The sequence below is a fragment of the Grus americana genome, chromosome 9 (assembly GCF_028858705.1).
Source record: "Grus americana isolate bGruAme1 chromosome 9, bGruAme1.mat, whole genome shotgun sequence".
NCBI lineage: Eukaryota > Metazoa > Chordata > Aves > Gruiformes > Gruidae > Grus > Grus americana.
In genome coordinates this window covers 29,428,500-29,445,252 of record NC_072860.1, presented here as the reverse complement: position 1 = coordinate 29,445,252, position 16,753 = coordinate 29,428,500, and the positions used below count along the sequence as shown (strand labels likewise).

The 16,753-nt window shown below is 39.3% G+C and overlaps 1 protein-coding gene across 3 annotated transcripts in view; it reads left to right on the top strand.

The window, feature by feature from the left end:
* The window catches only part of HPS3 (HPS3 biogenesis of lysosomal organelles complex 2 subunit 1), a 36,121-nt gene that overhangs the window by 6,038 nt on the left and 13,330 nt on the right, over positions 1-16,753 (top strand). For 2 of the 3 annotated variants that reach the window (XR_008578363.1, XR_008578362.1), the window contains exons 4-17: positions 1,048-1,133; positions 2,325-2,517; positions 2,786-2,867; positions 4,983-5,137; positions 6,636-6,744; positions 6,956-7,137; positions 7,490-7,667; positions 8,305-8,535; positions 10,308-10,493; positions 11,681-11,869; positions 12,405-12,512; positions 12,872-13,078; positions 14,388-14,478; positions 15,644-15,857. Coding sequence is in view for 1 of the 3 variants with exons in the window: in XM_054836075.1 (XP_054692050.1) it covers positions 1,048-1,133; positions 2,325-2,517; positions 2,786-2,867; positions 4,983-5,137; positions 6,636-6,744; positions 6,956-7,137; positions 7,490-7,667; positions 8,305-8,535; positions 10,308-10,493; positions 11,681-11,869; positions 12,405-12,512; positions 12,872-13,078; positions 14,388-14,478; positions 15,644-15,771 (2,125 nt within the window). In the remaining 2 variants the exon portion in view is untranslated. Of the gene's footprint in view, positions 1-1,047; positions 1,134-2,324; positions 2,518-2,785; positions 2,868-4,982; positions 5,138-6,635; positions 6,745-6,955; positions 7,138-7,489; positions 7,668-8,304; positions 8,536-10,307; positions 10,494-11,680; positions 11,870-12,404; positions 12,513-12,871; positions 13,079-14,387; positions 14,479-15,643; positions 16,439-16,753 lie in introns of those variants that run through there. The other variant, XM_054836075.1, reaches the window with a different exon arrangement.

The window sequence follows — 16,753 nt, the reverse complement described above, 5'->3', positions numbered from 1 at the left end:
CATGTGTGGCAGCTTCTCATGTGATATATCAGAAGGGATGATCTTTTCTCAGCATACAGAATGACAGAACCATTTAGGTTGGAGGGGACCCCCTGAGACCACCTAGTCCAATACCCCACCTCCTCCCTTCTCAAGTAGGGTCAGCTAGAACAGGCTGTCCAGGACTCTGTCTAGTCAGGTTTTGAATATCTCCACAGATGGAGACTCCATAATCTCTCTGGGGAACCTGTTCCAGTGTCTGACCGCCCACAGTTTTTATACTTCCATGCTGAACCAGCAAAGCCAAGTTTTACACACCTTATTCTGAAGCAGCTTGTGTCAAATTCTGTTACTGTTCAGAGAAGCCTACTTTAAAGGATTACACGAGGCTGATCAGCAGTCCTGTCCGTGTGATCTTAATCAAGATACTGCCTTCTGTTCGTTTATTCTGCAGCTTTCATCAGCTCCAGCCAAAGTGATGCTTATTTGAGTACCTAAAAAAAAATAAAAAAACTCCCTTTCTCCAGCTAGCAAAAGGAGTTTACCAAGTATCTTAAGCACTAAGAAACTATACTTTTAATTTTGTTAGTGATCAAAGCCATTAAACTTTTATCCAAAACCGAGGAAGAATTGATGTTCCAGTCCAGTAGTGAATTCCAAAGCAAAGCAGGAAAAAGGATGACACGTAATAGGAAAGAAAAGTAGAATTGGAGATGTCACTATGTTACGTACAGCTCAGTTGAATAAAAAGAGAAGGAAAAAAAGGTTACGTTGAGGTTCAAATCAATTGCAATATGTCTTCCAGTGATCCCAAACTTTGCACGTTTTGTAGACAAGCAAATAAAGAGGATTTTTGGTTGCCAGAACTCAGGATAGCTGTCTCTAGCTGTGCCACATGCTTGTTGGCATTGCCATGCTAATTACATTAGTAGCAGAAGAGCACGTCGCTGTTGAGTAGTGAAACATCAGCTACGCCTGTTATAGCTGGTGCTCTGTAGTTGTCCAAAGTAGCTCATCATAATTTCTCACTGAGGTTCCATGTTGTTGTTTTGGATTTTTTTTCTCTAGACATTTTACACCTGACCAGTCACCTTTTGGGTTTTGTGAAGAGACAAAGTTGCACTCTGTTCAACTGCTTCCTGTACACCAGACAGGTACATGGATATGCATGGATGTATTATGGTCTGTGTTGCAAGAGACCTGGGAAAAGAAGGAGCTTCTTTGTGTATTCTGTTTTGTACACTGTTTCTGTATGATTTGCTTTTAAATTAAGGTCTTTCCTCCCTTTTCGATGATTTAAACTGAGCTTCTGTTAACAAAAACGTCTTTATGTTTCTCCAAGTTCAGCATAAACCTTGAACTAAAATATTGATTTACCACACCAAAAGAGGAAGACTACATCAGCTTTTATCAATTCTCTACTGACTAATTTTACATCACAAAACAGTCACTCTTTACATTGCATTAATAAAATTATCCTCAGTGTTATAAGATACTAGGCTGCCTCTCATTAGTCAACAATGGAAATTAGTAAATCTTAATAATCCTTAAGATAAGGGTTACCTTTCTGCCAGGCTTTACTTAAAACTGCGAGGGATGAGGGTAGATTTTAGGGGTTTGCTAATACACGCTAGCTCAAGCCCCAGCAGACCCATGGAAAAATCTGATGCTGTATGTTACCAGTCAGCTTTACTAACCGCTCACCTAGTTTGTGGTGGTTGTCTATCTGCTAAGTAGCAAAGCCTCGTTTAAGTTGCAGCTGACTCAAGAGAATGAACTACTTGCTAGTTAACTCCAGCTATCTTGGGTTCTCTTGAGATTTGTAGTCTTTGACAAGAGAGTCTGTAGAATCTGAACACAGCCTTTGCCTGCCAGAGTGGCTTTATAAATAAATTTTGCCATTCCCAACCTTTCTTTCACTTAAGTGAAGACCTGTGTTTCGGTGCACTGCAGCTGCAGCTCTGGATGAGCGCTCATCCCAGCTCACAAGTGGTCGTCCAAGATCAGGCTGATCGATCAATCCATGGACGGTTAGTTGTGATGAATCCGCCAGGACTCTCAGATGCTGTTACATGTGTAGAATTTCTTCACTCGGTAGTGCATCCACGCTTTTGTTAAAAATGCCTCCAAATGAGATAACGTGACATACAAATTTTTGACCTGTGCACGGATCTAACCTGCACGTTGATCTTCATATTGTTCTTTTTCTTTTCACTGGCTATTAACAAAACCAGTCTGCAACCTGGGCAGGTTTGCTAGTATCTTTTAGGCATCAGGCTTGCAAAGGAATTGCCAGGTTGTGATTTATGAGGTATATAAAATGCTTTTCTTATTGTTACATCTAGGAAGTTCTGTGACAGCCCATGAGGAAACTGAGAACAAGAGAGAACTACTGAGTCTCTTTTGCTTTTTCTCTTTACCTCATGTTGGATATCTCTACTCTGTTGGGAAGGTAGTAGAACTGATTTCTACTTACCAATATTCAGAGAAGTCAGAGCAGGCTGTTCTCACTCCACAGTTCCTGCACGTCATTACAAGGTACTACATTTATGTTTTTGCTGGTAGTGTTACTACATTTCACTGTGCTGCTGCCTTTTTTTTTTTTTTTTTCCTCCCCTCTGATACGTCCTTCATAGCCGCCTGGAACTCGCTGGGTAGGCTCGTGTGATAGAGCAGCGTGCCCTCCTGCTTGGGCTTCAGGGCCTGTTTCTACAGAGGAAAAAGATCTGATTCTCTGTAGTCTTGACTACTTGATTTTTGCAAGTCGTAATTTTTTTCCTTCATCGTGGTTTCTTCTTTCCTTTAGTGAGAACCTGCAGTGTTTCACAGTGCGATGCAGTGCAGTAGCAGCTCGTGATGAGGATCCATATATTGATACGACCGTGAAGGTGCCCCTCTCATTATCTTGCTAAAAGAATGGGGTAGCAGCATGGCACTTAGTTTTCTTATGTTTCCTTCTGAAATTCTGTTACTTTCCATTGGCTGACATTCAAAATTAATATTTTACTTAAATCTGTGGCATATTGTATTTTAATGATCTACAAATGTCTCAATGAAACAATCTATTATTGCTATTTAAGATTCTAGACCATAAGTAGAAGGTTTTCAAAAACATCAAGAGCTATAAAATCACTTACACTTTAAACTAAATTCCATGCTTTCCTGTGTAAATCGGAATGAAGGGTGCAGAGTTTTCCCTCACTGCAGCTGATGATGTTTCTCTCTCTCAGGTGTTCTTGAAAAAACAGTTTTTGTAAGAGGAGTGTAGACATTTGAACAAGTCTGCTACCAGATACTTAGTGCATGTTTTTTAGGAGAAGGGCTTTTGATCCTTGGAAGTCTAGACTTTCCCCCTTCTTTAAATTGCTTATCAGTAAAAATCTATTGATTTTTCTTTCTAAAGACTGGAAAATATGTTAATAACAATATCAGGAAAGATAGACTGAAGTGTATTTTAAGTTAGCACTTAAGGATTTCTTTTGAGCATGTAGAGAGCAGACATAGAGAAGCCATAGGACAGTAGAAATTTTATAACATTTTCAAGAGCCAAACACATATTCTCTGCTCTTCATGGAGGTACTGAGATAAATAATACAAACGCGTGACACAATCTATCCTGTCCCTTCTCCAGTCTCAGCTTTCTGCGTTTTCACTGTGGGCTACATTCAGTCCATCACAACTCCTTCAGTCAGGCAACAGGCTGCCTCCTGCTGCAACAGCAGGTTTGAGGACGTGTGCGTGTAATGGCGGTCTGCGGGCTGAAGTCCCTCACGGATGGCCACACTGCAGCTTGCCCTCCGCAGGCTGCAGACCCACTCTGGCCCGGGTGCTCCATGGGCTGCAGTCCTTTAGGGGCATCCCTGCCCTGGTGTGAGTCCTTCACAGGCCACATTCCCTCAGGGGCAGGTTTGTCCATGGGCTGCAGTCCTTTAGGGGCATCCCTGCCCTGGTGTGAGTCCTTCACAGGCCGCGTTCCCTCAGGGGCAGGTTTGTCCATGGGCTGCAGTCCTTTAGGGGCATCCCTGCCCTGGTGTGAGTCCTTCACAGGCCGCGTTCCCTCAGGGGCAGGTTTGTCCACGGGCTGCAGTCCTTTAGGGGCATCCCTGCCCTGGTGTGAGTCCTTCACAGGCCGCGTTCCCTCAGGGGCGTCCCTGCCCTGGGACAGGTTGTCCATGGGCTGCAGTCCCTCTGGGGTATTTCGGCCCCAGTGTGGAGTTTGAAGTGTGGTGATGATGATGATGATGGCTATTATTATTTGTTACTATCTTTCCTGCTGTTTTTTTACATCAGTTTCAGAGCTGGCTGGTTCTGACTAGCCCAGGGCAGGTTAGAGCCTCCCGGTCACCACTGCAGCCCTCTGCATCTTTGCAAGAAATTTTGAGGTTTCTTCAAAAAGCAGGGTACACATATGATGCTGTGTTGCCTTGCTTCACTGTGTATAATTTGTAAATATGGTATTTATCTTCTTAAAGCTGTAAATTTAGAATATTTCTGGGCAAATGAGGTTGCAAGTCTAGCATAGACAATATGATAAATTTTACCAGAAGGGTGCATATTGAACAAATTAGGGACATAAGACTGGGTATGTAATGTAACACTAGGCAAGCAAATATAATACTTCTGTCTAGAATGACTTTTTATAAGCAACTGAAATCAAGACTTTTATAACCACGTCAGGCAATCTTTTACAACTTAGCCAAATTCAAACTATTTGGGATTATGTTTCCCATGTTAGGCATCTCCCTCAGGCTCAGCTGAGACACACAGCTAAAACTGTGTAGTTGCTTTGAAGAGTGGAATGATTATTTTTTTACCCATCGTTAGGTGCAATAGTTTTCTGAGTATTTTTATTCTTGCATAAGTGAACCACTCAAAGTTAGGAAAGTCAGTGAATGTTTTTAGTGTCAGATCATTGGACAAAGGTTACATTTTTTCATATCTTTTTTTTAAAGACTCAAAGTACATACTAACTTAAATTATAAACCAATCATTTTCCTTTATAGGCTTGTCCACCTGTTGCACTGGATGTCTGCACATTAAGAATGCAGCTTTTTATAGGACCAAGAGCTATCTGTCATTTCAAAAACCATATAATTCTTTTGACTAAGGCGGACACAGAAGATATTACTGAAAGAAGAAAGCCTACAAGAAGGATGCTGTAAGGATTTGTGTCTTTTGGGGAAATGGTGTTTGTAGCTCTGGGTACAGTGCTGAATTTGTGGGTGTTGGAGTTGAAGACAGGTTCCTCTGTGGAAAACCTGGTTGAAAATAATTCCCTAGTGGTGTGGTTTAACCCGTCAGGCAGCTAAACCGACCACGCAGCCATTCGCTCACTCCCGCCTCCGCTCTGGGATGGGAGAAAGAATCGTAAAGAAAGTAAAACTCATGGGTTGAGATGAAAGCAGTTTAATAGGACAGAAAATGAAAATTAAAATAATAATAGAATATACAAAACAAGTGATGCACAGCACAGTTGCTCACCACCTGCTGACTGATGCCCAGCTAGTTCCTGAGCCACAGCGCTCCCTGGCCAGCTTCCCCCAGCTTATATACTGAGGATGACATCATATGGTATGGAATATCCGTTTGGGTCAGCTGTCCTGGCTATCCCCCTTCCCAGCTTCTTGTGTACCTCCTGTGGAAGGCTCACGCCTCCTTGCTGACAGCGCCCGGGAAGCTTCACTGAATTGCAAACACTGCTTAGCAACAATTAAAACATCAGTGTGTTATCAACATTATTTTCATACTAAATCCAAACCATAGCACTACACCGGCTACTAGGAAGAAAATTAACTCTATCCCAGGTGAAACTAGGGCACCTAGTTAGTGCAAGAGAACAGAAATCAAGCATTTATTTTTTTCAATTCTGCTGTATTAACTGACATAGAAGAAATGAGGATAGGGTCACAAATGAAATCAACAAAATAAGTTACTCAAGATTGTAAAAAACTTAACTTTCATAAGTAATGTTAAAATAACATTACTAAGAATGTATCTGCTACTGAGAAGAAAAACTATTTATCTTGAGAAACAAAACCATGTAGGAGTACCCAAGCTTACAGGCTAACATAGTTGGCATTTGAGGAAGATGAGCTTTTTGCCTTCTGTAAAGGATATAAGTTGAACAAATACTAGTCTACTTAACACCATCATTTGAAGATAAAGATGTAAATGTCCCAGAACAGTTAAAACAAACCCAAAAACTAGACCAAAAAGAGTCTGTGTTTTCCTATGGTGTTTTAACCTTAGGGCATTACAGACCTAGCCAATGTGTTAAAGTAAAAACATTTGAATATTTTTTTACGCCATGTCTCAGCAAACACTTTAATAAAGCTGCAGGGAAAAACACGCAGTAAGTCCTTACGGAAAGTATGTAAACATCTTAGCTAATTCGAATTACTTAACTTCATGTAAGTATCTGATACTATCTGATGTTAAGCCTGGCAGAAGATGTAGTAGATAGTTTTGATGATGTTCCTGGTGTATGAACATGCCTATCCCTGTTTTGTTATTAACCATTATGACTTAACTCTCAAGCATTTAGTAGCCTAAAAACATACATATTTATGCATTTAAATTATCAAGTAAGTGGGGTTTTTTTGGCTGCATAGTGTTTATTTGGACACTGACAACTCAACTCTTTTCCTTCTCTCTAGTTCCAGAAAGGCTGACAGCATCAAATCCAGAACAAATTCTGAGTCAGAGCCTGGTTGGAATTTATATATTATAAACACTGTTTCAACCATTCAGCTTTACAGAGAAATGGTATTGCCCAACTTCTGCTTTTGTCGTTTAGTGACTTAAAATTAAGTACTGTTAATTAATCTCTGATGCATGTCATTGCTGAATATAATGTAATGTATTTGTCATGAATAGCCCATAATCCTATTTCAAATGGCTGCTGCCCTCATTAGAATTGTTCCTGTATATTCTTAATTTTTGCCAGCAGCCTAAGTATATCCTGTGTCTGTTCTAGGTAGATTATAGTAAAACTTACGAAAACGTAAAAACCGAGAGTTGCATCCATCTTCTAAGTGAGGCTCACTTATTGGTTAGAGCAGCTATAATGGACCCTAGTTTCCTTAAATCAGATGAGAAAGAAGAACTTCAAAGAGCATTCAGAGAAAGTTGTGCATTCTTAGGAGACTGCTACAGCAGGTATGTTTTAGCTGTCAAAGCAATATAGGGGAGCTTTTGTTTCCAATGATGTAACCTTAAAATGAAAATCCATCATCGTTCTTTGCTGTTTTATGTTAGTATTGCGTATGTAATATAAACCTTTACATTCTACAAAACCAGCTTAATCTAGTTCTCTCTTCAGTATCTCATTGTCTTTATTGTCATTGAACACAGAATACAACAGTACGTTGAACGTGAGCTATGTACTTGCAGATACTGGTGTGCCTGCAGCTTTGTTTGATGTATTATTTTAGTTCTTACAAACAGTGATGGCGAAAGTGTTGCCCTTAGTTGTTTTGTTGTTGTTTTCCTTCCTCTCTGTTGCCTTCAGGTTTGACACAAAGGATTACCACCTCGCTTTGCCATACTACAGAATGTCAGGTTTATCCACGACCGAAGTTTTAAAGAGACTAGTTTCAGAAGGTGATGAGATACAAACGTATGAGAGAGGATTTATCTTTTACTTAACTCACTCTCTTAATGAAGACTTAAATGAAGAATTAAGTAAGGTAGAAACAAGGGGTTTTTTTAAATCTATTGATTTAGTTCTGATTTTAAGAGCTGTGTATCAAATTTTAATTACGTTCCCTTTGAAAATGCTGAACTGCTTATTTAGTTTTACAGTTGTTCATTTTCACTTTTTTGTTATTTTCCTATTTTTGTTGACAAAATAGCAAGCAGCACCTGTGGTGCTTTGGGCTGCTTTCAAGCAACGTATTAGGGGTTTGGCTGTCACGATGCACGTTGATAATGATCTGGTTCCCACTTGCACACAGAGACACTTCTGCTTTAGGAAGGCGCTGCCTCAAATTTCTTTCATCTCCCATTTCTGTAACAAAACAAACTGCTGCTTTGAACGTTGTCAAATTGTACAGGTTGGTAAAACCAATTCACTGTGGTAGTGGATGTTCTTCTAGCACCGCAGAATATGAGTGGAATCACTGCTGGTGAGGGATCCTTCACTTTCAGCAGTAGGGAGGAGAGAAGCGGGAAGAGCACTGTGATTTGATAGCTAAGCTGTACTTGTCTGTTTTACAAACAAACAAACAAAAAACCCCGAAACCCCGAACCACAATACTTTCATATGCCATAGAAGACTGTATATCTGGAAACGCCTAAACTGTCAAATTGCTTTTATTTTAATAGGAATCAGCAAATGAAGTTCTCCGAATATTCTGTCTTGCTGACCCTGTGCAGCTGCCTCATATCCTCTGTAGCCCCTGCATGAGGAACGTATGTCCTCTGACAGCTGTGAAGTATCTTCAGAAAGTAGAGAAGACCATGCCATCGGTGGTCCTGACACTTACTAAGGCTTTCATGGCTCTGAAAATGGGAGACCTGACGATGTATGAGCATGAGATGGACTCCTATAAGGAGGTAAAGTATGCTGAAAGCGTGAGCTATTCAGGCTTTGCAAAGCCCAGGTCAGTAGATTTGACTTGTAGTTGTATTTCACAGCAGAAGAAACTTCCAGTCACTCCTCTTCCTCCTGATACGCTGTATAGGCTCCGCTGAATGTCTGCAGTAACAGTGGAATTGAGGGCTGGCATACCCTGGGACTCCATTGTTTACCCTGCAGGTATCTTGGCAAAGCCTTACCAAACAAGCAAAAGTTTTAAAGCTGTTAATTCTTGATAAATTAAATGCTGTTTACTGCGGTGTAACAAGCTCTGCAGAACCAGTGCTTTTCAGCAGTACGGCAGGGCTGTGCAGCAGCATTTTTACACTCCTCCACCTGTAATCAATATGTGATATGCCCATGAAAACACCATCTGCATGCAAACAGCCCTTATAAAATTGCTCTTGAAGCAGAATGTCCATGGTGCACACCAACTAAAGTTTCTGTATGCAATTTCCCATCTTTCTCAGGTGGAATCAAAGCACTTAACCCTTATTAAGATCAGACGAGAACCTAATTCAGTGCTATCAAAGCAAGAATTCCACATTAATAGGGGAAAAAATGTTAGTGAAGCAGTCTCTGCCATAGATGTTCACATGTGGTTTTAGACTGAGACCGGTCTGTAAATTACTTCTTGTTAAGGTTGATCAGGACTGTTGAATATTCAAAAGTGACAGAGCTTGAAATACAGGCTCTTTCTGAGAGTGAGATACTGGAGGTCTAAAAACTTGTAAAATAAACTGATAACTGTTCCAAAGTTAGATAGCATGTTTCGGTAGAAGAAGTCCTGGAGAACTTTCAAAGTTAGCAGGTTTTGAATGGCAAGGTGGGAACTATGGAGAGCTGTTTCAACAATGATACTCAGCACCACCTGCTTTCTAATAATTTGCAGCACAATCAAGTGCAATTGCCACGTTGTGAGCAAACATACACATTCCACTGCATGGAATTATTTAAAGGATAAGGTGGCTGGGGTTTGGATGTTGGGTTCTTGTTGTGGTTTCTTTTTCTTTTTAATCCGACCTATTAGAAAAATTTTCTATTGCACCTTGCCTCTAAAAAGCATTTTGCTGTAAAGTGGAAAAAAATAACACTTTCAGAAAGATAAAGAAAGGAAAGATAGTTTGTGTGCATAGCAGGGTGAAATCTGAATTTTCCTCCTAGATCTGACTTATATTTCCTGTGTAATTCATTTAATCTGCTTAGACATCATTTCCCCACTGTCCTTTAAAGTGCAAATAGTATCTTGTCATGCCTACCTTCAAAAGCACTCAGATATCCAGAAACAACTTACTGTTGCAAATAGTGCAACACGTGTTGATCTTTCTTTCAGGAATATTTTCAAAATAAAAATCATACTTTAGCAAAGTGGTCTACTCAAATTTAGCAAAGTAGTCTGTTGAAATTTCAGCCAGTGATTTTTCAGAACACCGTGTGTATTGAATGTCTTGGATTTCATAGTGAAATTTGTCTGGTTTATGTGCACAGTAACTCCAGATTTCAACGGTACGTTACTTTTAGCATTCAGGCAAATGGCCCGATGCTCAGGAATCGCTGCTCCGGCTCACGGTTTGGAGCTTGGTCTCTGGAGAGCTACTCTATAAATTGTGGAAAGGATTTATTTCCTTCCCGTGACTTTCCTTCATTTCATCTATGTAAACTTCACTGCCTGAGAAAATACTGAGTTTGCTGAGTTGAATCATATGTGGATTGAATTCTTTACCTGATTTATATCTGTCTGTGTTTGTAGACAATACTGGCTTGTGGCTTCCTTGGGCAACCAAAACTCTTGAGACAGCATAAGGAAGGAATTGTTATTCCCACTGAGTTTGCTGTTCACCTGAAGGAGACGCACCCTGGTTTACTGGTGGCTGCCACTGTGGCTTTACATGAGAACAGTAAAATTGAACTGGAAGAAGCAGATACCTTTTTCAAGGTATTTGGCTTGTGATCATTTTTTGCTTCTATTTTTCTCATAGTGATGTTGTTACGGGTAAGCACAGCAGCCTCGATTGCTCCTTCACTCACATTTCAGCATTTCTTCAGAAAGAGGGAGATTGGGGTTGGATATGTTCCAGTCATGATATATGGCTACAGAGTCAGAAACTGGACTTTCTAGAAAGAAATACTGGTTAAATCAAGCAAAAAAAAAAAATTAAAAAAATCCATTAAGTTCTTTGGTTTGACCCTGTCATTTGAATGGAGAATACCCTGGTCTCAGAGATCTTTCAATGGCTTCCTAGTCATTTGGCTTCCTAAGGCTACTGAAATTCAACAGAATTTAGATAAATCACTTCCATAAGGTCCTTTTGAAGAAATCGTTAGGACTGAAACATACTTCTAAAGAATCAGACTTAAATATGAAGGTTATATAATGTTCTGTATAAATCTCTGAAAGAAGAGTGGATCTCTGCAGAAAGATGAATAGAATAGTTTTTCTGGTGTCACTGAAGTTTTCTTTATTTAGATTGGGAATAGACAAACCTTTTTTCTTTTCTCTGCAATGAATAACATTGTTTGGATTCAAACCATGTATTCTTCAGTGCAGTACGTTGCAGTCTTACATCTGTTACTGTGAAAAGACCTCTAGTAGAAATACCAAATCATGAAACTCAAATTAGAACAAGCGGTGGTGTTTAAAGCCAGTTCGAAACCAAGTAAAAGTCCTTTTCGCTGCCACACCAGACCTTAAAGCATCTCCCTTGTGGGTCCCACCATTATACCCAACTGAGCTACACAGCATCTCTTATCATGGCCTTTAGAGTCCTCTTTCAAAGGCACCCGCTTGGCTATTGGCGTATATAATATCCTCCAAATTAGCAGTCTCTAAGTACTTGTTGACAGTGTGCTGACATTTCTGGCAGTAGAGTAAATCTTGAAGAAGAAATCAAATCTATTGTTTAGAATTGATTACCTTAAAATCATTCCATGAACTTTTTACTTTGCCTAGCACTGTATAATGTGGAATCACATCCATTAGAAATACATCAAGACAAAAAAGGAATCAAAAATTCTGCTTCTAGTAAAAGTGAAAAACTGTTCCTCCTGTCTCTTCTAACTTCTGCTACTAATAATTACCATAGTCTGTGCTAACTTGCTGTCCTCTAATGTTTTTGTTCTTAGATGTTGTGTCGTAACAGTGAAAACACGATTCCTCAGCTCTTGGTGGATTTCTGGGAAGCTCTTCTTGTCGTGTGCTCTCAGGAAGAAATACTTCAGGAGCTTTTGTTGAGGGTTACCTCTCAGTATGTTTGGAGAATATCAAAGCAGCAGCTTCCTGAGACTAAGCCATTGAAAACAACCGAGGATCTAGTAAGTATACCACTCAGAGGAAGTTTTATGACTGCATTGTCCCTCAAAAATCTATCTGAACACTATCCTTGGCATTTTAATTCTGTACAATTTCTCTCTTAAAAGAAGCAAGACTGAAAGCAAATAAGGTAGTGTGCAGTCACGGATAGGTATTGCTGGCTCTGAGGAGTCTGCTCTTTGGGGACATTTGCAAATGTACTTCCAACAGGAATCTCAGCTTTGGACAGAAATAAGGGCTAAAATGAAACAATGAGGGTTTGTCAGGTAGCGTTAGCAATTCTACGAACCTGACTAAATGAGAAAAATGTGTGAATGATGAGTTTTAAAGGATTCTGAATGGGAAATCTGAAATACAGAATTAAATAGAAGTTCCAGTTTATTTGTTACTAAATTGTATGAACCAGAAGAAAGAGTAGCTGCTGTTCTGAATTATGGTATTTGAGAGTAAAATTTTCTTCACTTGTGGCAGGTTTCACATGGAACCGTCACTAACAGAAATACTGTGTTTATTGCAACTTGATTCTTTCTTGTACAGATAAACTCCTGTAGTCATTTTGGGTTGATTTTCCCATGGGTAACTTCCATAATGTCAGTGGGATCTCCTTCCGATAAAGATTGCTGTGAAGATATCTCAAAACTACAGGTATGAAACCCTTAGATCTTACTGCTTACAGCTTAGATCCATTCTGCATATATTCACGTATGCATGAGCAACGTTCTCTAGCGGACAACTCTCCTCCTTCCCCCCAGGTTATCCAAGTTGAACTACAAGTTCAAAATTACGGAAGAAAAAAATTACTGAGGAGATATGTCAATAACAATGATATTTACATTTGCAGTCCACTCTAAACTTGCTTCCTCAGTTTTCAGGAATATTTATTAAAGGAAATATTGTTTGAAAATTATTCCATTAAGTAAGGGCTTCTGTTCTAAGGTTATGGTTAGCATTGTTTTGCCAAGTTTTTCTTAAATCCAAACAATGCTTTTTCTTCTTGTCTTCAGTCTCTTTTATGTAGTCAATCAATCAATATAGATTCAGCTCTGCCTGTCTTGGAGCCTCTGACAGAGGCTGGCAACGTCGGCCTCACCATCCACGTTCTCTGCAATACCCGTCTAGGCAAGTATGAGGAAGCCCTTGACCAGCTTCTCAAAAGGTGTCCTGATGCAGCTGTATTATATGCTCAGCACGAGCTGAAAGATGACAGTCGGGTGAGCTACTTTTGTTAAAGTTGTGCAGTATTTTTTGGTTTGGTTTTTTTCCTTACTAAAATGCTATTGCGTGCAGATGGACTCTGGATGGATCAAATAGCCCAGCTTTCAGACAAAGTAAATTGCTTAGCTTGCTTTGAACCTCTTACTTGGCATTTAAATCCCATAATTCAGTCCTCACTGAGTTTAATGGAATATATTTTTTTCCCAGTTTCTTCTGTAACTTCTTGTATTCATTCTAGTAAATTTAAAGGTTAATCTTTTCAGACGGCAGACTGCCTCAGAAAAGGGCACTTTTCCACTGTAAATGAAAAACTAGCTAGTTTCTCACTTACCAGTGTTCTAAATTGTTTGACAGTGTCGTATAATGTGAATTTTTAGTGGTAAGCTAACTGATAAGAGAACATGGTCCTTCAAATAAAATCACACTTAAATATGTTCTTCCTTTGTTCTAGTGACATCTTCTGACCTTATAACATCAGAATGGTACTGGTGCACCAGTGGAAAGATTATGTTCCTTATGTCCCTTTTTCCCTGTAGGCCGCTATACAGTTTTAATTTTGGAACTGATTTTATGCCAGTGTTCCAGGAGTACAGGAGCTTACTTCCATTGCCCATCACAACTACTCAATTAATTGTACACAGTTGTGCTGGTCAGAGTCAGCAAAGATGATCCTTTACCAGATGGGTGTACTTGAACTCTGTTCAAAACCAAATTTGTGCTTTTCGTTCAGATCTGAAAATAGGTCCTTTGGTTGTTTCCATGTTAGAGTCGAATGTGAGGTTGCAGTCCTGACTCTGAACACAGAAAAGAGTTACCACATTTAAAAAAGGAGGAAGGAAATCCCTTCCCCTCTCCATTCTTATCAACAAAATTATAGACAAAAGATAAATCACTACTACAGCTGTTGGAAGTAGACAGATCAGGTCAGGAGACAGAGCAGTGTTCTTACAGCAATGCTGTTCACCGCTTTGTGTGGAGCTATTTGCAGGGAATCCCCTTAATTTTCTGACTGCATCAGTCTTGCTAATTATGGGACTTTTTTCTCTTATAAACTTTTATCTATAGAGGCACTAGGGGGCACTGTGTAAAAGTTTTTGAGTATAAAAAGATCTCACTGACAATTGAAAACACATGTGCAAAACCACTGCATTTCAAAGCATTATATAAATTAATTATTGAGTTAATCATAACCTACCTGTATTCGTGCACAGCTGGGCTTAGTTCAGTGTAGTTTAGCAGGTCTTTCATACTCCTAATTGCAGTCCTCATTGATTTATGCTTTTGCTGTGGGTTTTTGTGAATTAGGCTGTGTGGTGGAACAAGCTGCTTCCTGAACTTTGCAAGAGAACTAGACTTACTGGAAATGACTGCCCCATTCTTATTTCATCACTGAAAGGTAAATCAATTGATTGCAACTCAAATCCAGGAGTCTTTGTACGTCATCTGACATTCTAAATACTGTTCAGGCTAAGGACTACTGATGTGATAATTTTGAAAAAAAAGGGGACTTTTTTCTACGGTTAAAGCTAATACAGCTTAGCAGGCTCTCTAGTCTTTAGCACGGGATTCTGCAACATACAGTGTGTTGCCTCATCTAAAAATCATGGCATTCATTTTGTATTGAAGACAATTAAATTGTGGGAATCGTATTGTTTCTATATAGGTCAAGAATAGACACCATTAAAAAAGCTTACTAAATAGAACTAATAGATAGTAAGTTTTTTTTCTAGGCTAAGTAATTATGTGGTTCTAAGCAATGACAATTAACAGGCTACTATTTCTAAACCAGTGGGCATCTAATTGTGTATGGATGATTAGGTCATAGACTGAAAAAAACACTGTGTTACTGCTAGAAGTAGAGGAACCAACCCTGGTAGTTGATGTAGTCCTATTCTTACATGTCTGTAGGAAGTCAATCATGTTGTGTAGAGCTGAGGGGCCAGCGTGTTTGTTGTGACAGAATAAGAAGATTGAATAAAGCATGTATATTTTTTTTCTTTTAAATGCTAGTGTGATGCCTGAGGGCAGAAAACCAGCATCATGGGGTTGCATCATGCAGCACAGGTTGCCGTACTCTGTCATAAAGTTCTAGTTTCTAATACTAGTGGGGTTTTTTTTGGAAAAATTGTTTTTATGCAGTAACTGTGCTGTAATTGCTTAAGAACATAATGTTTGACAGCTTGGTCTGAGAAGCTGCTGGCAGAACATCCCATTTTACGGATAGCACCAAGTTAGGGTACAAGTATAGGTTTCTAGGGCTTCCTTTGCATTTGATACAAAACGTGGGAAGTACTAGATCAGACTTCCATAAGCATTAGTGCCACATGTTGACCTGATGAGTCAAGAAAGAGGTATGGTTTTAATCTAAGACATAATTTCAGTTTACTTTTGAGATTTCCTATAGTTGTATTTGCTCCCAAATGGGTGTCTCCCAAATGTCATTCCACTTACATTTAGATAATTTGATGACTTCAATTAGTAATTACATTGTTAACAGTTTTTAATTTCTTTGTTCTAAAACCAAAATACCTAAACAAGATTTTCTCCCCTGCTCTGAGCAGAAACTTTATCAGTTGTTGCAATGGAACTGGAACTAAGGGATTTCCTCAGTCTTCTACCAGAGGATGGAACTGCAGCCTTTTTTCTGCCACATCTTCTTCAGTGCAGCCAGAGGAAGCTGCTGACCTAAACCAATGGAAGTTACCATGCACTCAAATACAAAGAATGTGCTGGAATAAAAAAGTAAATGAAACAAGCAGTCGAACTACATATAAGGTACCGTGGGACTCCCCTCACATAAATCACATTATTTCTCAGTTGAAACCGTATGACAACTATTGAATGACAGCTATTGTCTGAGGCAAAGCATCTGCTTTGAAGCTAATACTATTACACTCTGACAAAGGTCAGCAAACCAGAATTCCTGCCAGGCAGAACTGGTAAAAACATGGCTATTCAGCTATTAGGCAGGATCACTTTTGCTTTGATGCTTTGTCATCTTAATTACATATCTATGTGTCACACTGAAAATGTTTTCATTTAGCAATTCACAAAAAAAGGCCATAAGTCAAAGAGAAAGGGAAGTGGGCCCAACGGGAGTGGAAGATATGAACCACCACCTTGTTGGTTTTTATTTTCTTTCTTCTCCTGTTGTCTACTGACTGAGTACAAGTATTTGAAACTGTTATGTCACAACTCCAGCTGAAAACTCTTATTTCTTCTAGGTTTTTTGGTAAGCATCTCGGGTACTTGGGCATGTAGATACTGATGTTTATCATTCTTTTGGGCAGAAAAGATCCTTCTGTTCCTTCAGCTGGAATTCAGTCATAATAAACTGTCACGATATTTATGACCTTCTTATGAATGTGGTTTGGGTTTTTGAGAGTCTACCACAAATAGAACAATGACTCTGTGATCCATAACCATTTAAAGACCTAATTAGCTGACATTGATAGGTTTAAGTAACATTACAGCTTCAGTGAAAATGAATTTGACAGAGTAGGCAGAAGAGACCATCTACATTGCAAATAAAATACATGACACACAAAAAAAAAAAAGAAAGAAAAAATAGTTTAACTTACCTATGTAGCATTCCTGCTACAGACAAAATCAATGATCTTGCTTGCTAGTACGGATTATGCTGGTTTCTGTAGAATCTTTCTGCTGTAAAG